This window comes from Hemiscyllium ocellatum, chromosome 28 (assembly GCF_020745735.1).
Source record: "Hemiscyllium ocellatum isolate sHemOce1 chromosome 28, sHemOce1.pat.X.cur, whole genome shotgun sequence".
Classification (NCBI taxonomy): domain Eukaryota; kingdom Metazoa; phylum Chordata; class Chondrichthyes; order Orectolobiformes; family Hemiscylliidae; genus Hemiscyllium; species Hemiscyllium ocellatum.
In genome coordinates, this window is record NC_083428.1 from 27172937 (window position 1) to 27194446 (window position 21510).

At 38.0% G+C, this 21510-nt stretch overlaps 1 protein-coding gene across 1 annotated transcript in view; it reads left to right on the plus strand.

The window, feature by feature from the left end:
- LOC132828835 (A disintegrin and metalloproteinase with thrombospondin motifs 6-like) overlaps positions 1-21510 on the plus strand; it is a 160290-nt gene that overhangs the window by 97865 nt on the left and 40915 nt on the right. Inside the window, exons 11-14 of the mRNA XM_060845994.1 lie at positions 2462-2603; positions 7446-7553; positions 9458-9603; positions 12887-12950. Of these exons, the coding sequence (XP_060701977.1) occupies positions 2462-2603; positions 7446-7553; positions 9458-9603; positions 12887-12950 (460 nt within the window). The remainder of the gene's footprint in view (positions 1-2461; positions 2604-7445; positions 7554-9457; positions 9604-12886; positions 12951-21510) is intronic.

Genomic DNA, 21510 nt, shown 5'->3' on the forward strand with positions numbered 1-21510 from the left:
GATAATATATGCCTGTGCTGCTCTGAATTTTCAGAAGGTTGCAGTTCATTGTAACTAATTGGCACATTTAAAGGTATGTTGCCCCCAGGAGACAGGACTGGTTTAGTGAATAAGGTGAAACAACAGCAGTGGCTATATTTTTACAGATGATTTATGAGGGTAAAAGCATGAGGTTAAAACATTACCATTCACCCAAAAGGTGTAACAAGGAAAGCCAAATTGTTTCTCATGCACAGAATGCAAACTATCTCCTGCACATCACAAAATCTTACATAAAAAGATTTATCTAATTTTGTAAATAAATTGAATTGGACCACAGTTTTAATATTTACAAATAAATCCACCAGTTGCATTAAGAGTATTTTAATGGGGGTATTTTTTTTATATGTAAAGAATTTCAAACTTCTTCATAAGTTGTAAAGGATCGGTAACTTGCTGTACTAAATCTCCAAATGAAACCTCACAGATTCATCAATTGTGCATTTGCAATAGTGAGTTGATCCAGATTTTTAACAGTTGAGGAACATGCATGACTATGTCACCATGTCTTTGTCCATTTCAAGCAAAGAATCAATCTAATGTACCTGAGAATCTGAATATTCATATTAACTTCCTTCATGATAAACTTTATAGGTTCAATACAGACATGGAATCAGCTTCTCTGCATGTGATCAATCTGTGTTTGCCATTAAGATGCACCTCAGAGTACCTCTTTGAGGTATATTCGTTCATTTAATAAAGTATTAAAAGCAATTGGGCCATATTCAAATTGCATATCCATAAAGCAAATCTGTAAAATAAACAATCATTTTGCCAAGTAATTTTAGAAACTTAAATGTTCAATTCTGTAATCTACTTTATTTGAATATGGCAAGAGATTGATAATGAAATTAAACATGTAATATTGAACATTTGCAACCACAGTCCCCAAAACATTGAAGATAAATGAAAGATGACATTTTATCTGCTTCACTCTATCATGCACATTACAGAGCAACCCAAAACATATTGCTCTTAGATCACATTGGAAACCTAGGAAACGTTTAGACCTCTATTCCTGATGAAGGGCTTTTGCCCGAAACGTCAATTTTCCTGCTCCTTGGATGCTTGCCTGGCCTGCTGTGCTTTTCCAGCACCACTCTGATCTAAACTTTCAGCTTCATAGTTCATTTCACTTTATCTTCATGGGAAAAGCATTCACCTTTATCAGTGGCATTCCTTTACTTAAATAATTTGATCTGCATAACAGCAATGCTTTTGGGATGCCCACACCCCTTCAATGAAAAGCTATAGCAAAAACCTTCAAAGAGTTTTAGTGCTCTGAATACAAATAAAAAAAAGACAAAGGCCCTGATAAGAACAGGTTAGGAAGAAAGAGGTTTAGCTCCTGCAGATCTTGGAAATTTGGGTTGCTGAGAGGCCATCTAAATTTATCAACATTATCATGTTAAAAAGTTTAAATCTGTTTCCTAGCTGGAGCCAACTAGATTGAGAGATTATCTGATGGTGACGTGCAGTATTGGATCTCAGCAGTTGAGAGATTTGATTGGAAAGGGGGTGTAAAAAATGAAGAGGAGGGTGGGTGGATCCGAATTGAACTTTCAGGCACAATCCAATCAGAAGTATGAACGTACTATCGCTTAAAACTTTTTGGTGGCTTGTTGGGAAGAGAGCAAGAAGAAGCACTCCTGTTTCTCTTGGTCAATTAGAAAAGTATTTACCTGTTCAATCTAGTCATTCTCATCTCCTGTCAGATGCTGGGTTAAGTCTGGAACAGAGGTATGTAGTTTCTTTGAAATATTTCAATGTCTTACCTTGCAGTTAGATGGCAGGATCAGTCATCTACTCCACTAAGTCTCTCCCCATTAAAAGGAGTAGAAATGTTGAATTGTATTTCTCAATATTTTTAAATTCCAAGATTTCCTGTCTGGCTCTATTCATCCATCCTTGTGTTATTTGAATTGCTCATTAAAGAATAGTAGGTTATTTGTATTACAAAGCTGGAGCATTCACTCTGAAGAGATGTTACACCAAAATGGGAAAAAATGTCATATTGATTGTCAGAAGTACTTCAGTCTTAGTATATGTTGATGTAAAAATGCCACTGAAACATTACTGAATTAATTATTGGGCAATTTTCACACCAAGTCAAAAAGAATTGCAGAAAACGGTGAACTGACCATTAGGTTAAGCCCTTTCTTGCCAATCAGTATTAACAAAGCTTTCTAGAATATTTAATTAAAATTAATTTAAGCAATTCATTTAGTTAACAGGTATTCATTTTAACAGGAACAAAGTATCATTGAAAAATATGGAAATTTAAATTTCACACGGAGACTTTATTCTCACAGTTTTGTTTTACTCCTCTGTGAGTTATTTAATTTCCTGGATTGCACAGAATTTTAGAAAGTTAATAAATTTGGTTTCCTTCCATAATAAAAATTCTTTTTTTTTCTGTCAGTTCAGGACATGGTAGATGTCTCATCAATGCACCTCCAAAGCAGGAGTTTTTTTACCCAACCGTGGCCCCGGGTCAGGTGTATGATGCCGATGAACAGTGCCGTTTCCAATATGGAGTCAAATCACGCCAGTGTAAATATGGGGTAGAGAGTCTTCCTGCTTTATTACTTTGAGAAATATTAATATGTTTTTGATGGGAAGGAGCGTTGATCTTTTGTTGTAGGTGGTATTATTGAAAAAGAGACTCATGCCACTATGTTTTATGTGCCATCCTATAATTGTCTGCTGGAACGTTTGGTTTCTTCATATACAAAAAAAGTTATGCTTTTGATACAAATCCAGTGGAAATCAAACTGAGATTGCCTCAACTAATTTTCTTTTAATCTCTTAAAAGCTGCAGCAAAGAATTTAGCCTCAAGGTAATAAAAATGATTTTATCATAGAGTCATAACAACACAGAAGGTCACTATTCAGACAACTGAGGCCACATACCAAGCAAATCAGTTCCATTCCTCCACTCTATTCCACAGTCCTGGAAAGTTATTACAGACAAGTGCCCATCCAGTTTCCTTTTGAAATTATTCATTGTCTACACTTCATTTTATATTTATCATGTGTTAATTGACACAAAGTATGTTCATGATATCCAATATACTATAATAACGTATAAAGAAAGCTACCCCTTTCAGAGATGAGGAACAGAATCAATACTCCCTCCTGGGGTGAATTTGGTGGCAGGAGATATTTAATTACCGTGACCTTGTTACTTTTGCCTCTGCTCTGATTAAGTCTAATGAAGGAAGACTTGTGGACTGCAATCCTGCCGTATTACCTAATCAGGCCTTTAGATGAGAACTACATTGTTTCTCCAAACTGTGGGTGAGAGCTCAGTTACCAAAATTAAATTTGTCTTAAGATGGTCTCTTTGTATGGGCTATAATGGAAAGTGTCAAATTGAGGGTCTTATTCCAATTCCATTTAAATTCAACCAACAGAGAGTGGGGCTATCTCCTAGCAAGGAGAGTGGTTTGCTTGTGAACTCCGGGGGCAGGGGGATTCCCCATTCAAAGGCACTTAGTGTCTGACCAAGGGACCTAACATCAGGCTGCTGAAAGCCACCTCGACAACCCTTCACCATCACCAGACTAGCAATTTGCTCCTCATGATCCACATTCCACTCTCAGCGATCCTAGACCTCTCCTTGCATGCTTTATCAGCAACAATCACTGCTCCTGGTAGATCTGGCAGAAGTAGAAAGGTGACAGCTTCTGATTAGCTAGCAGAAGCCAGCAGGTCTTGGCAGAGTGGGACTTTTATCACTGGGGCCATAAATCTGGGGCCCCAGCAATGATGGCCTCCTTCTTTACAGGTTGAAGATGCCCTCCAATGCATCTCATCCATGTCCCGCACCTCAGCCCTCAAACCCCACTCCTCCAACCACAACAAGGACAGAACCCCTCTGGTCCTCACCTTCCATTCCACCAACCTCCGCAGAAACTATATCATCCGCCAACATTTCCGCCACCTACAAACAGACCCCACCACCAGGATATATTTCCCTCTGACCCCTGTCTGCTTCCCGCAAAGACCGTTCCCTCCGTGACTACCTGGTCAGGTTCACGCCCTCCAACAACCCAACCTCCCATTTTGGCACCTTCTCCTGCCACTGCAGGAATTGCAAAACCTGCGCCCACACCTCTTCCCTCACCTCCATCCAAGGCCCCAAAGGAGCCTCCCACATCCATAAAAGTTTCACCTGGACATCTATAAATGTTATTGACTGTATCCATTGCTCCCAATGCGGTCTCCTTTACATTGGGGAGACTGAACGCCTTCACACAGAGCGCATTAGGGAACACCTCTGTGACACTCGCACCAATCAATCCCACCGCCCCATGGCCAAACATTTCAACTCTCCCTCCCACTCTGTCGAGGACATGAAGGTCCTGGGCCTCCTCCATCACCACTCCCTCACCGCCCAACACCTGGAGGAAGAACACAAGTTCTCCAACCTTGGGGTGAGAACTTAGTTGCCAAAACTAAATATGTCCCAAGATGGCCTCTTAGTATGGGCTACAATGGAAAATCATTATACAAAGCACTGAAACAAGAAAAGTGGTACTAGATGGTTTCAGGTCTCCGTTGGAGCATCACTGTTCCAGTGCTTTGAGACTAGTGTAGAAGGTCTTTACAATTGGTGGGCTGAAGTTTAGGCAAAGACTGTACATTAATGACCAATATCGATGATACAAATAACAGAACTACCAGGCAGGTAGAATTCTCAATACATAACAAAATAACAAACATCTCTATGTCTCTATAAGGCCTTACAGAAAGGAAATTAAGCAACAGTTTATTACATGAAGGATTAAATTAGGAATGAGGGAAGTTATGCTAAGTGTGTGTCAAACTTTGTTTGGACCCCAATTGGAGTATTATAAGCAGATCTGGTAGCCATATAATAAAAAGGAGAGGGTGCAGAGAAGACATAGAAAAATGATGCCAGAAATGTGAGGGAATACATTATCAGGAAAGATAAGCAGGTTGGGTTTGTTTGAAGACTTATTATGGACATGGAAGCTAGGGAACTTTAGAAAATAAAAAGTGATATCTTGAAAAGTGTCCATATTACAGAAGAGGGCGTGCTGTAAGTCTTAAAACACATAAAAGAAGATAAATCCCTGAGACCTGACCAGCAATATCCCAGAACTTTATGGAAGTTAGGGAAGAGATTGCCAGGACCCTTGCTGAGATACTTGTATCGTCAACATAACAGAAAACTGGAGAGTGGCTAATGTGGTGCCATTATTGAAGAAAGAGGGTAAGGAAAAGCCAGGGAGCTATAAATAAGTGAACCTGACCTCAGTGTTAGGTAAGTTGTTGGAGGGGATTCTGACGAACAGATTTACATGCATTTAGAAAGCCAAGGACTGATTAGAGATAGCCAGCATGGCTTTGTGCTTGGGAAATCATGTCTCACAAACTTGCCTGAATTTTTTTGAAGAGGTAACAAAAGAGGATTGATGAAGGCAGAGTGGTAGACATTGTCTATGTGGACTTCAGCAAGGTATTCCATATGAGTTTCCACATGATGAACTGGTTAACAAGTTTAGGTCACATGGAATCCAGGGGGAGTGAACCAAGTGGATACCAAATTGGCTTGAATGTGGGAGACAGAGGGTGTAGTACAGCGTTAGAGGTACTGGAGGCCTGTGGCCAGCAAGTGTCAGTATGGAATGAGCAGCCGAAGGAGGTGGTGGAGGTGGGTACAATTACAAGATTTAAAAGGCATCTGGATGGGTACATGAATGGGAAGGGTTTAGAGGGATGTAAGTGAAATGCTGGTAAATGGAACTAGATTAGTTTAGGATATCTGCTCGGCATGGACGAGATGGACCAAACGGTCTTATTCCGTGCTGTTTAGCTCTATGACACCTTGGCCTGGGAAGGCTGGATGAGGGTATGGTTTAGCATAAAAGAGAGAACCTAATAAAATACTAAAAGTCTTTGATACAGTAGATACAGAAAAACTGGAATAAATTTTGGAATAAAACTGGAGCGGGAGACGAGATTGGCGAAGGGTCATATAACTGTGCAGGAGGCAAAAGGTCAGTTTCTGATTGTGTGATGATAAATGACATGTAGGTTTGCTGCGGATTAAAGATGGATTGTATTCTCAAGGCCCATGACAGGAACCTATTTTTAATACAATAGTATGTTGTGCACAGTCATTAAACAAAGTCATATGATTAAGTTATGCACTGGCAGCAAATGAGAAATACTTGCTCATAGTTTTATGGTTGGTGAAAGATGGTGTGTAGTGGGCAAGGTGGTCTTGACAGAATGAGAGTGAGTAAAAGTTGTTTTTCTTGTGCGGAAAACACAGCGAGCCATGGATTATGAGGTTGACGTTTCTCATTAATGGTGGCCGTGCAGAGCAGGTGTGACAGTAACTCCGGGATCCAAGTATGGTAGGTGAGGGGTGAATGTCACCATTTCCAGCACAAAACTGTTCTTTCAGATAGGCAGAAAGATACTTTTGATTTGGAAGGAATGGATATCTACCCAGGCTGTTTAAATGTGGCAACTGAACCTGCACGCCCATAAGATAATAGATGCGTCAGCAACTTAGTCCCTGCCCCCATTCCACAATTGGCTGGGACACTTGACTGAGCCTAACTCATTAACTGGCCATCAAGTGATTGTAGGTGGCCGACTGTCCTGCCTTTGTGTGGAAGTCTTTCTCACTTAGTCCCACCATCAAGGATTCATTGCTGCAACAATTCCAGCCCACGTCTCCAACTGTGAATAACTAGAGGCCAACAACATAAGATAGTCATCAAGAAATCAAATAGGGAATTGAAGAGAAACCTATTCGCTCAGAGCGGTGAGAATGTAGATCTATGTATCACGTAGAAGTGGTGCAAGGGAATGGTGCAGGAGTATTTAAAAAGAAGAAGAGAAAAGAGGATTACACTCAGATTTAAACATGAAGAGAGGGGATTCCAGTGGAACATGGTCTGGAATCAATAACAATGTGTCAAAGGTTTCCACGCAAAACTCAAACCAGAGACAGCAGAAATGATAGTACCAACAGATGTTTGAAAAATCTTCTAAAACAGTCCACAATATCAAAAACATTTTACAACCATCAGCAAGTATTAGAATCAAGTTGAAGGCAATAAATCATCATTGCGTAGATTTATGCTAAACTTCCTAAAGGCAGGAGACATCCCTGTTGAAACTTGCCAGTCTATAATTTTAATACCCAAACTATTAAGTAAAAGGCTTCCCTCAACTTGTAGAATATTGCTCATGACTTTTAAAGAATTTATGAAAACCTTTTGCTTGCATTGTCCCGCAATGAATTTTTGTAAAATAATGTGTGCCATCAAAATCTAAAACTTAAAGCTTACAATTAACCTTATTAAACATAGTATTTTGTTTTTAGTGCTTGATACTTTCTATGAATGTTTTATTTGTAGGAGGTATGCAGTGAGTTGTGGTGTCTTAGTAAAAGCAATCGTTGTATTACAAACAGCATTCCTGCTGCTGAGGGGACAGTATGCCAATCAAATACCATTGAAAAGGGGGTAACTATAAATTTGTCTTTTTTTCTCTCTGTGATAATGTTAAATTGTCATTTTAAAGTCTACTATAATTGAGATGTTGAACTGTTTTTCGTATAATTCAGTTACAAATCCTAATTCATTAATCATATTTTTGTGACAAGTTAAGTCAACAAAGCTCACAATTTAAATAAAAATATGTTCGGAGAGAAAATATGCGCATGAAATAAATCTTAAATGGAATGTGAGTGCACTTGGGGAATGATTAAAACCAAGTATAGTGAAAAGATAAAACAGCCCATAATTTCATATCGCGCAGAAAGATTATAGGGATATAGAGAGAAGCCACCTGTGCTGCATTGGAAATAGGCCTAGGATCTGAAGTGAGTCTCAATTTTATTGATTCTGATTCATTTATACACTCATTCAGGTTACAGAGACCTTTATACAAATCACACTATGATGATACTATGGCTTTGAGGTATATTATGCGCTTTTTTTTTATGCAGACAGGTTAAGACAGAGGCTGTGAGCAGTCTGCTTCAAGCCAATAAAGAATTTGCAAGGCCTTGGGCTATTTTTTAAAGTTGGAACAGTAGAAATAGCCTGAATGGGTGGGGTCAAGCTCCCACAGAACCAGGATTTCAACTTTCAGTAACTGTTGGGGTTGTGAAATCTGCTACATGTCTTTCTCGCTTTGCTACAACTAAAAAGTGGTGTTATCTTCCTGTTGCTAGAATTGCATGTGAGACAATCTATTTTACTGACTTTGCCTTTGCCAAGGGTGTGTTTATGGGATGTTACTATATTGGAACAGTTAATGAGTAGTTTATTATTTTGTTAAGTACTTTGATAGAGTTACAGTTAAACCAGTTTTTATTTTAATTTTATTTTGTGAGTATTTTAATTATAGTGTATGAATAAAATGTGCTTCGCTTCAAGCCTACTAGTTTGGCCAATCAAATTGTACCTGGAATACAATGCCTGGCCCTTGCCTTTAAAATAAGAAAAAGTCAAGGAGATAGCTTAGATCCTAACATGTTTTGAGGGTGTTTGGTATGGTCCATATCAATATTCTTAGCTTTGGCCTAAGCAATGGCTTGTACAAATTCATGATTATTTTCATAATGCCATACTAATCAATCTAAATTATATGATCTCCTTTACACTTTAACCTGCACCCAGGAATGTGTATTTGAACACTGAGTTGTCATGATTTATCCACACCCTTCAGTCCCTTCTACTGAGTATTCAATTCTATCCCTATATTTTTTCCTTAATCTTTCACTTATCAATATCAAATGTCATCACCCATCTTTTTCATTAACATTGATCTTGCTGTAGCAATAATCAATAATGAAGTCCATCCAACTCATGTAAAATATGATTCACAATTAGCATTTGATGACAGAATGAATAGACAAATTAAATCACTGCAGTATATCAACTACATTTTTTCTCTCAAGGAAATACTAACCTACAAAGTGTGACATATTAAAAATTACAATGTATCAAATTGCATTATACAAGTAACCATACTGAAAATGTTCCTCATTGGCAATGATGTGAAATGTGACATTGACTATGAAAGGCACAATATTCCTGCAAGTTCAGTATAAAATATGTAAGGTATGTTGTGTCATAACATGGAAACTTTTTTATTAGATTTGATTATTTACAGTGTGGAAACTGGCCCTTTGGCCCAACAAGTCCACACCGACCCACCGAAGCACAACCCACCCAGACCCATTCCCCCACATTTACCCCTTCACCTAACACTATGGGCAATTTAACCTGCACATTTTCCCTGTATGATGCTTTGACTCACTTTCAACTCATCGATTATAAATTATTTCAATTGAATTAATATGAAAAATGTGTTTGTCTAATTTTGCTATGCAAAGTTTAAATTAAAATTTCTGTTACAGTGGTGCTATAAAAGAGACTGTGTCCCATTCGGCACTAGACCAGAGGGAGTGGATGGGGCCTGGGGACCCTGGTCATCATGGGGAGAGTGCAGCAGGACCTGTGGAGGTGGAGTATCATATTCTGGCAGGCAATGTGACAGCCCAAGGTAGGTAAATAATATATAGCATTGTTATAAGTATATACCTGTAAGGTCTATAACAATGCATATTAAAATGATCAGCTTAATTATTGTCTCTACAGGTGTATTTTAAATTTTCTTATTTTAATTATCCCCCAAATATCAAGAATAAATTATGAAACTGTATATTTGTAGTCTTTCTGATTTATACATAAATTATTTCTTTTACTGCATCCTGTGGGAATGGAGCTCAGTTAGATAAATTTAATTTTATATAATTGTATTTTTGATAGTACAAAATAGGAATATTATTGAAGAAAGAAATATCATGATACTTTTGCCTTGCACTTAGCAGGAAAAATTAAAGAATGACAAATTTCAAAGTAACACAATATTTTATAATACAGGAGAAAAAGATGATGATTTGTTGACAAGATGTTTGAATGGTTAAGGTATTGCCACAGAGAAAGCCACATCTGCTGTTAGATGTAATTCTAGGATTACCTAGCAAAAAGTGCTGCCCAATTTTAATTGTGCTAATAGCTTCATTTATGACCAATTTAAAATAATGAGTCAAACTAATAATTAGCTTAGTTACACTTGCTAGAAGTAGAATACATTCCTATGCGGATACTGTCCTCTGTAAACAAGCCTTGCCCTTTTTTGAATTACCCAAGAGCTTAGAATTCTTAAAGACCTCCCTTTCTTTCTTTATAACACCATCTCAAGCAATCAGAGATAACTCTCCAACCAACCAATTTCCTTTTCTCTTGTACAAAAAGATGTTGTGATCTTTTGAAATGTGCCAGTCTTGTATTTGGCCTGATGAATGCAACATGTCCCTTCTTTACAGCACATTCAGATTTACTTGTATAAGTTTAGAAACCACATGAACGAAAAAATGATCTTTCCTATTCTGCTATTAACCTCATCATTGCACTTATTCCTCTCCAACATTAGATATGGGGATTAGATTAGATTAGTGATTAGATTTACAGTGTGGAAACAGGCCCTTCGGCCCAACAAGTCCACACCGACCCGCCGAAGCGGAACCCACCCATACCCCTACATTACCCCTTACCTAACACTACGGGCAATTTAGCATGGCCAATTCACCTGACCCGCACATCTTTGGACTGTGGGAGGAAACCGGAGCACCCGGAGGAAACCCACGCAGACACGGGGAGAACGTGCAAACTCCACACAGTCAGTCGCCTGAGTCGGGAATTGAACCCGGGTCTTCAGGCGCTGTGAGGCAGCAGTGCTAACCACTGTGCCACCGTGCCGCCCATAGTAGTGTAACATTCTCATTACACTTCTTCAAAGCATGTAGGAACTACTGATTATTAAAAAGATTAAAATAAAGAAGGCTGTTAAACCTTTCAAACTTCATCCCTTCAGAATATCAACCATCCCATTTGTCCATGACAGTATCTATAGGGTGAATCTTGCATTTTTTCTAAGTGTGAGTTGCATTAAGTTTATTGGTGGATTTTCACCATGATTTATTATTTCCTAACCATGCAAAAAATAGTAATTATATGAATAGTCAAACTTACACACAAATACAGGAATAAAGTCTAAAAAAGGGAGAGTGTCTAGTGTTCTTCGAAGGGTCGGTGTTAATGCAATGGGTCGAGTGGCCTGCTTCCACACTGTAGGTTTTTTTTATTCCTATGAGTCTTTTACAATGAGCTTGATTATAATTTTACAGCATGCATTCATAATAATTGATTGTAGTGGTTTGGCAATTGACCATTTGATGAAACTGGCAGAATTTAGTTCACAACTATGGGGCAGAAACAGAGTCATGGCCAACATAGGAAAGGAGGATTAATTACCTCATAATTGCTGCTGCATTATTTCAGTAGCTGGTTTGTGTGCTTGCAGTTTCACAAATTTAATGTGCCACAGTGATTTGATAACTTATTGACTTTTTTTTTGTTATGCTGATTGTTCAATTGAGTTACCAATTCACTGACATCTATGGCTTCATTAATCCTTTGATTCTTGATTTCTCCATTATTTTAATAACATGATCTCACTGCTTTCTGTTACTTTGCTGATTTATTAGACTATGAATTTATTAATTCCATATGATCTCCTTTTCCATTTCATTTCCCATGACTGCTGCTGGATTATTTAATAATTGGTGTTCGTTCGCTATGAATTTATTAGTTTAGTGTTGTCAACTGCTCATTGTATTTATACAATAAACACATTGGTACATAGTTAACTGTGTTACAATTTGATCAGCATTCCTTTTCTATAAGTGAATTATTTGCTGTTGCTATTGCATGGCATTGGTAAGCAGTTGCTCTGATTTCAAATCACAAATTTATTTGTTTTTTAATCACATGCTACTGCCATTAGAACTTCATTAAGAAATTAAGACCATATTGTTATTTCATTCTGTGTAAGTCTTGACTTTGCATGGGCAATGTCACAGTGGATCAGTCAATACAAATAATGAAATCCTAAATGAAAACCAAAAGAACTGCAGATCCTGTAAATCAGAAACAAAATCAGAAATTGCTGGAAAAACTGAGTCAATCTGGCTGCATCTGTGGAGAGGAATCAAGAGTTAACATTTCGGGTCAGGTTACCCTTCCTCAGACATTTTCACCAGACCCTTCAGTGAAATCCTTATTAATTTGACCTTGTTACATCTTTAAACAACAACTGATAAGATCCTTGCTTAATTCTAATCCATCTGAATACTCACCAAAGAGGAATTTGTGTTAGTAGTGTACAAAGTATAAATGTGTGCCAGTGATGATTAACTACCAACCTGTGTAGATAGTTTGAATGATGGGCACAATGTTCCAACATACAAATGACAAAGCTACAAAAATATGCATTTTTTAAAAAAGATTGTATCAGTGCAAAGTTAATGCTTTGTTCCCATGACTTTAAAGTGTAATGTCCAAATGTTCTGTGCAGTATTTGAGTTTGGGAGTCTGGTAACTGATCTGCGCTTGATTGATTAAGTCTGGGGTAGATTCAAAGAAAGGAAACAGATGCTAGTAGAAAACAGAGCTGGAACATTGTATCAACACTTTAAAGCATTATATAAAATGCAGTAAACAATATTTCTGCATTTTTAGAAGCTAATATCATCACTGCATTGCTTTGGGACAAATCAAACAAATAAACTACATCAAAAGCCAATTAATATAGCAGAAGCAAAATAATGTCCATGTCCTCTGATAAGACTCGGTCATGTTGCTTTTCAAAATATATCAGCCGCATTGAATAAAATAGCCTGAACCTGCCATCCTCATGTATTGATATTTATCTCCTACTCCAGACCCACTATCGGAGGACGATACTGTCTAGGAGAGAGAAAGCGCTTTCGATCATGTAACATTGATGTAAGTAAATTGTCTTGATAATTACTTGTTGTTTTATGTTTTAGTAGTTTTTAATATGTCATACCAAATTAAAATTGTACAATTCTGTACCGTAAATGTGTATCGTAAATGCATCTCCAAGTTCTGAAATGTGTACTGAAACTGAGAAGATAAATTCTTTTAGCAGATGATTTTGGTCCTCAGCTGACAGTCTTTTCCTCTATACATTCCTTGATCGACTCCTTCATTACCCATTACTAACTGGGCTTACCTTCACTGTTCCATGTTCACTCCACCATTGCATCGATCCTTCAGACCTTTATTTGATCTGATCACATTTTCACTTCTCAACCTTCAGTTTAGATACTTAACCTGCTTCACCTGAATCTAAACATTCCCTGTTTACTCAAAAGTCTCTTTTGACAAATCTAGGTCCTATTCTCTTCTGTCCTTTTCTTCAAACATGGACATGTCATTCTTAAACGTCATCATTACATCCATCTTGATCCTTATTCTCACCTCTCATTACTTATCAACCTTAGTAGTCTGGAAACCTTTGTGTATGACATTCAATCTCATTCAAATGACTGCATCAAAGATGATATAACAAAATATATTTTTAGATCGATCTTGTGATTCTTATACCTAGGAACTGTAGGAACATTTAAGCTCATCCTTTGAGCAATAGGTTGCGCTCCTATAGTTTTGCTAACCCTGAATCCTATTTATTTGGTCGAAGTTTCACTAATTACATCTCATTACAGTTCATTGACTAAACTTCCAAAAGATGTATTCACAATGTGCTACTGCTTATCATTTAGGCTCAATGATATAACTTGGTAGTTGATACTAGGACCTGGGCATCTATTATCTCTGAATATAATGTCCTGAGAGCCAATCGGACCATGAAAAGAATATACATTACTGTTCTGCAGTAATATGCCACTTAACATACAAATCATATGGCATAATATGAATCCTGCGCTGTTGTGAGAGATTGTGCCATTTTCAAAAAAGATGAGGTGAGTAGAAGAGGTGCTAAAATTAAATGGTAGTATAAGAACATCTGACGAGAGGCTTTTAACTACTCTTCAGGTCTTGTCCATCCTGCATTTCTCTCTCTTGCAGTCTGGTGTCTGTAATATACTATTTTTGCTTCATATAGATAGAAAAGGGACATGTATTAGCATGAGAAAGTTAAGAGGTGTGTGGCCCATTTACACAAGCTTCTATCTTGTGGGAATTTCTGAACGTTTGGAGCATGCTTACTATTGGAACCTTGCCATATTCATAGACCAACTGACATAGCAATAATATGGAATTAACAACAAAAGAATGGACATGTTAGAGAGGTGTAATGGGATTTATGCAAATGATAATCGTGTAACTGATCCTATGTTGCTAACATCAGTAAGGTAAAAGATGCCAGTTTAGAATGAGCATGTGAAGAATGAGGTCTTGGGCATTAACCCAGATAGCTATATCTGATAACCTATTGTATACAGTGATAAATAACGATGTGTTACAGTACATAATGCATTGACGAACCTTCTTAGATAAAGAGCAAGCAGCCTCCAGGGCAGTGTATATGTAGATTTTCACAGCCTGAGATGGCCCAGACTGTGTGTGTGTGTATGTGTGTGTGTATATATATATATATATATATATATATAGTTAGCAGTAGTGACTTTAAGCACACAATAAAAGAGACAATATTTGATAAAAATAGGTGGAAGGTCAAAATGTTGACTATTCTTTATAAAATGTGGGATTATTAATCATTTGTTTCCATAGTTGGGGAAATAATCCCTTTTACTGTTTCTATGTTTGAGTTGAGGCATGACTGATTACCTACCATTTTGCTGGATTATTGAATGATGGTACTGCCAGGTCTAGATGATACTCAGAAGTAAAATGACAAACTATCTATTCTGGAGGACAGCCCAGCAGTGCAGACCTGAATGATTATTCTTTGTCTGCATCTTCTGCCTTCTCTCCATGTTGCTCTGTTGAAGATATTGTTGTTCATTCTTCTTAGGATGGTATCCCTTATCGATACCCCTTTAAGAAGCTCCTCTTTGTTTTAACATTGTACTTTAAAGCACTGTAAAGAGCGTTTTTATGTCTTGCTAATGGTAGTGAACTGTTCGAGTGTTAATTGTATTTACACTGTTAGCAGGCAAGCAATTATCTAAAAAGGATTGTTTTCTTCTCGTTAATCCAAAATTGGAAGTTAATAATTCCATAAATTGACATCTTGCAAAGTTACAGTGTAGAAATGAGTAAAGTATCTTGACTCCTACTGAAACAATTCTTTGGTACTGTATATGTATTTTGAAAATTTGCTCTAGATACTATGGGATTAAAGCCTGTTAATACCTCCAGTTGTGCTTTAATAACATTGCTTTCCTTAACATCATGGCACACACAATTTTGTCCACAGTATGCTTGTGGACTTCAGAATTGCAAGTTGAAATGGCACTATCCTAAATTATTTGTGTTATAGCCATTTTTCACAAGACCAGTAGTTCTTTAAGAGCTACCAGACAAAATAATCCACCCTTGGTGTTGTTACCCAGAGTGCTGGAGAAAAATTTCATTGGATTGATCTCAGATTAGGTGCAGTGAATGAAGCCGAATTAGTAGATACAGGCAGCACCCAAAGGTCAATTATTTTAGTGCCACTGTGTTGAGGCCACGTTTACAGAGCTAATAATTTCTTTGTTCTTTTTTAGATGACATTAGATTTCTTCTCGGGAAGTGTCTTTCGGTGACACTAACCAATTATTGTATCCAAAGTCTAGCAGGCAATGCATGTTTATCTATTGACCACCTCTTGGTGGGCTAGGCACAAGGGGAGCAGCCTTATCGTTGAGCATTGTGCACGAAGCACAGTCAGGCTACTGCTGAGTTTTCTGTAGCCATGCTTTTCTGTCAACTCATCCTCTGCTGAACTGGCAAATGAACATACTTGCGCTCAATTACTCATCACCATGTGCTGACCCCTCCTCTATGTTTGATTCCAGTGTAAATTCACTGCCAGTTTACCAGTTGCTTACGAGAAGTATCAAACTAAGTAATAGGGCATCTTTGCAGTGTTGTTGGTATCTCCCGTCTTCTTTCCACTGTAACCAGTGGATAGGTACCAGTTTTTTGTATCTAAAAGCAGAAACTCAGAAGTGGAAGATTCTACAGAGTGTAGGAAAGTGGAGAGAAGACTAGGAAGTACAAGACCCATAGTCACACCATCAGCAGTTTGCTCATAATGCTGGAAAATGCCGTAAATTCTCAGTAAAATGGAATGTTGTGGTACGGAAGATGCAAGGCTCTTTCAACATTGGCAGATGTGTGGTGATAAAATAAAATACCTGAATGATATCTATATCTGAATGCGACAATATGCTGCTGGATAATGGGGTGAGGTACAATGAGCAGCATGAGATGTTTGTGATTTGATGTGTGGAAGCTGTTACTGACCTTTCCCACCAACATGAAGGCCATTAGACTTCTTGCGTAAGTAGTCAAAATCCTTAAGGCCAGATTCTGGGATTTGATTATCCTGGCCAGCTGCATCCATTCCTTTAAAGGGATCTCTTTACGGGCTTTCTGGACCTCTGCAAGACCTTTTCTGCCCACCCACATTCATCCAGCATTACAACAAGTGGTCTAGACTCCTCCATGGGCCCTGGTGTACAGTTTGTAAGGACACTATTGTCTTTCCATTCAAGACGAGGCCTACCTGTACCACAGGCTGTGACACTATGCTGTTGGCACCTCCTGTTGTGCGCAGAGCTCAGGAAGTGGTGGTAAAAGAATTGACACTGTCGTTTCAATGAAGTGGAGAGTCTGAGCAGACATGCTCAAAAATCATTGTAAATGAATTTCATGTCCAACAGTTTTATCTGCCAGAATCATCCTTGTATGATCAAGCTCTGCCTTTAATTTTTAATCCTGAAACCTTCCAAAATCTTCATGAGCTCAATATGACCATAAATACTTAAAAATATTGTAGACAAAATTCTATTTATGTAATGGGATCATTAGCGGGACCACCAAGGAGATTGACTTAGTTAGATAGGTCTTTGCTTAAGTTATTTTCCATTGCAGAAGTGTGTAAGGTATTCATTTTTAATTTTAATTAGACAATAAACTGGTTTCCAAATAATAGTTTGACTTCTTTAGCTTTTCTCTCGTTGCTCACTGGCATCAGCACCTATCAAGAGCTTTTCGTACACATTAATCTTACCTGATTGTAATGCATCTACCTATGAGTATTATTGCTGAAGTCATTGTGAAGATAGATGTCAATTTTCATTTGGAACTGCAGGTAACCACTATGGGTATTATTATTCCTTTGATTTGTCATGATCCCAGCTGATAGTAATACTGGATAACTCAATCCCACATCACACCTGGCCTGATAGAATACACATTTCATATTTGCATTTCGTTAACAGACTGGTTTGTCATGAAAATATATTCACATAATGCTGCAGATGTTCTTTAACAATAAAATATATATTCATTACACAAAATATGAAAAGAAACAACGTTTTATATATACTGCAGTGGGGACTATCTTAACACAAATTTTAGAATATATTTCCCAAACCAGCCATTACAGAGACTCAAGGCAAAAGTGAGGACTGCAGATTCTGGAGATTATAGTTGACAGTATGGTGCTGGAAAAGCACGGCAGGTCAGGCAGCAGCTGAGGAGCAGGAGAATCAACGTTTCAGGCAAAAGCCCTTCATCAGCATTTTCAGACACTCAATCCCAGTGAAATATCCTTGCAATCTCAGCTTTTTAATTCTTAACTAATGCTTTACAGTTTCTTTGGAGTGTTGAGATAATTTTTTAACGATTCACTTCCAAGTCTACTAGTGTGATTTTTATTTTCTGAATGCCTAAAATCTAGCAACCTGAGAATTGATATCTAAACTCTTCTGACTTGCTTGGAAGTTGGAAGTTCCACAGACGAGAACTCACTTCTGCTAAGGTGACTGGTTTCCCCCAAACTGCACCTGATTCTCCTGACAAGAGAAACTGCTTTTCTTTCTGTCCTGAAGGCAAAACTAAACTGATTGCCTTAGGTGTTAACTCTGCTTGCCGTAAAATCAACAGTACGAGCATTTTTTCAATCAATACACCAAGCACGGTGGCACAGTGGTTAGGCACGGTGGCACAGTTGTTAGGGCACGGTGGCACAGTGGTTAGCACTGCTGCCTCACAGCGCCAGAGATCCGGGTTCAATTCCCGCCTCAGGCGACTGACTGTGTGGAGTTTGCACATTCTCCCCGTGTCTGCGTGGGTTTCCTCCGGGTGCTCCGGTTTCCTCCCACATTCCAAAGATGTGCGGGTCAGGTGAATTGGCCATGCTAAATTGTCCGTAGTGTTAGGTAGGGGGTAAATGTAGGGGTATGGGTGGGTTACGCTTCGGTGGGTCGGTGTGGACTTGTTGGGCCGAAGGGCCTGTTTCCACACTGTAAGTAATCTAATCTAATCACTGAACTCTAGTCACATGCCTTCTTGGAACTGATGGATTTATAAGGTCACTGCTTCAAATTAGATTTCAATATTCTCCAATCTTTAAAAAAATACTTTACAGAACTAACCCATATCCATCTGCCTCTATTTTAAAACCCAAATCCAAAATTATAAAACACACGATATACTTTTCATCACAGTTTGCATTTCAAACATTGCATAATTTAAGGATTACCCTCATGTATATGGCATGTCCAAAATAAGCCCACTTTTCCTACACTGTACATGTACCAGAGTAGTAATACTGTAACAGTAAGCTAGAAAGGAGCATGGGGCAGGTGTGGAATATGGCGTGAGAGAATGAACCACAAAAAAGTTAATATGCAAGTACAGTAAGTGGTGAAGAAGGCAAAGATGACTGTGAAACATAAACGTTGGGATGTTTTGCTACAGTTGTTCAGGGCTTTGGTGAGGCTACATTGATGTGCTGCTTTAGTGCCCTTGTTTAAGAAAAGAATATAAATGCATTAGAAGCAGTTCAGAAAAAGTTCACTTGACTGACATCTGGGATGGAACAATTATCCAGTGTCAAAAGAGTTGCCCAGACTGGGCATGGATTCTTTGGAGCGTTTGAGAATGATAGATTATTTTATTGCAAGATGTAAGATCCTGAGGGAATTGACAAAGTGGACTCTGAAAGGATTTCCCTTGTGAGGATGTTGCAACTAGGAGATGCTAATTTAAAAATGGCAGGTCATGAGTCTTTGGAGATTTTGCCAAGAGATCGGTCAAGGCTGGGTTATTAAACCTCTGGATTAATGCAGAAGCGGATAGATTCTTGACTCAAAAAGAAGTCAAAGGCAAATAGGAGTAGGCAGGAATGTGGATCTGAGTCCACAATCAGATCAGTCATGACCTTATTGAATGGCAGTGTAAACTCAAGAGGCTAAATGGCCTACTCTTGTTAGTATTTTTTAAGTTCTTATGAACCAGAAAGAGAAAACATTTGGAACTGGATGCAACTTATGAAGGAGAAAAAATAAATAAATTTGAAGAGGACACAATTTACAAAAAGTGCATTTGAAATAACGTGGGACTGAAAAACAGAGCAAATGAGAAAAAGTATGTGAAAAGATTATAAAGGACAGGGAAAGAGAGATTCAGAGGAGAGAGACACTGATAGAAGAGGTGAATGTAACAAAAAGGTTAAGCAGTGAAGCAAAGCTGAAATTTCACTAACCACACTACAATTTCCCTAGTTTTTGCACTTGATTATTTTTTCTTCATTCATGGGTGAGGACATACTGGCTAGGGCAGCATTTATTGCCCATCCCTAATTTGAGTCAACTTCATTGCTGGGGTCTAGAGTTACATGTATGCATGAGGAGGTAAGGATGTCAGTTTCCTTCCCTAAAGGATATCAGGGAACCAGATGGGTTTTTATGACAATCGACAATGAATTCATGGTCATCATTAGGCTCTTAATTCCAGACTTTTTTTGTTGAATTCAAATTCCACAATCTGCTGTGGTGGGATTTGAACCCAGGTCCCCAGAACATTCTGGACCTCTGGATTAATAGTCTAGCGATAAAGCCTATAGGTCATCGCCTCCGCTATGACTTATGCTTTATTGTTCATGGTTAAGATGATGATTATATGTCTTAGATTCTCTCTGTATCTCCTAACCTCCAAAATAGCACAGAACTTACAGGAAAAATGTCAGTAGTTCTATCCACAGACATTAAATTCTGTGTTACCTTCTTTCGCACAGAACTGATCCCTTGTGAAGACTAAGCTCAGTAGTAATTAGCCAATCAGAAAGGTTTTCAAGAAGCAATTGGAATAATTTGTTTGGGTTCTGTGATGTTGCAGTATGTGGGTAGTCTTTGATAATTTTTGACTGGAACTTTTTGAAATTGTTGGTTTTCATTTGTGTGCTGTGCTGACTCTGTACCAGGTGTCAAACCTCCTTGTTGCATGCATAAGAAATCCAGGACAATGAGGTGCAAGTGTAATCCTGACTTTGTGATGTCTAAGATGTGGTCTAGAAGTGTGATAGCTGAAGTGAGACACTTTTGGGGAAAAATATGAATTTTACCTTTCTAATATTGTTTGTAGCTCTCACATCATGTTAAGTCAGATGAAATGTATTATAAGGTCAATTGTCCCATGCAATGCAACATAAATTGTTCTCTTAAGTTAGAGCTATACATGTTTAAGGGACAAAAGTCACACTTTTGGTGATATAAACAGAAGCTCAGGTCCTGTTGAGCTTAGTTGCTGTTCAAATAGAGAATATAAAGTACTCATCGGTTTTGGCTCTAGATCATAAGCACCCAGCATTAAGTAACTGGCTTTTTTTGTTTTTTTTTAAAGATTCTTTTACATCTGCAGCAAAGTGTGCTGTCTGCAGTGTGATGTCTGCGCACTGAGGTGTCATTTTTAATATAATACTAGAACATCCTATGGTGCTGCTCTTGGTAAGTCAGGAACATTATATCATGTAAAGTGTAGGTGTGTGTCATTTTTAAGTTACAAGTTTAAGAGGTCTTTTTGTGCTCTTTCACTCTGGGTGTATTTTCTGGACTCCACATAATTGACCATTTCAATAGGTGAGCCTTTGTGTGTTTTAATTCCAGAAAATAGCATTATTTGCTTAATTTTTTTATCACCTCAGCCAGTTCTTAAAGTTCAACAGTCTTCACTTGAGAGGATCAAGACTGTTTTTATTCATGGTGTGACAATACGTCATTAATTCCTATTAGGCCCATCACCAATGTTAGATGCTCATGTTGTACTCATAAAAACTCATTCCAATAGAGTTGCACTGGCCTAAATGTAATATAACTATATGAAGCATTGTGGTCAAAATGAATTGCAAATGCAGCTCAATTTTACATAAGGCTGTAGCTTCTGCAATATCCAGGTGTCATTAAACCACAGTTTTATCAGAAACTGGAAGTAATTTCCCATGGCAGTGAGACAAAGGTAGAAATCTGAATTAGGTAGGAAGAAATTAGGAATAGAAGTTATGGGGAAATTCCTTAGAATCATCAGAAGTCAAGATTCTGTTCTGAAACTGCTTCTGCTCTAG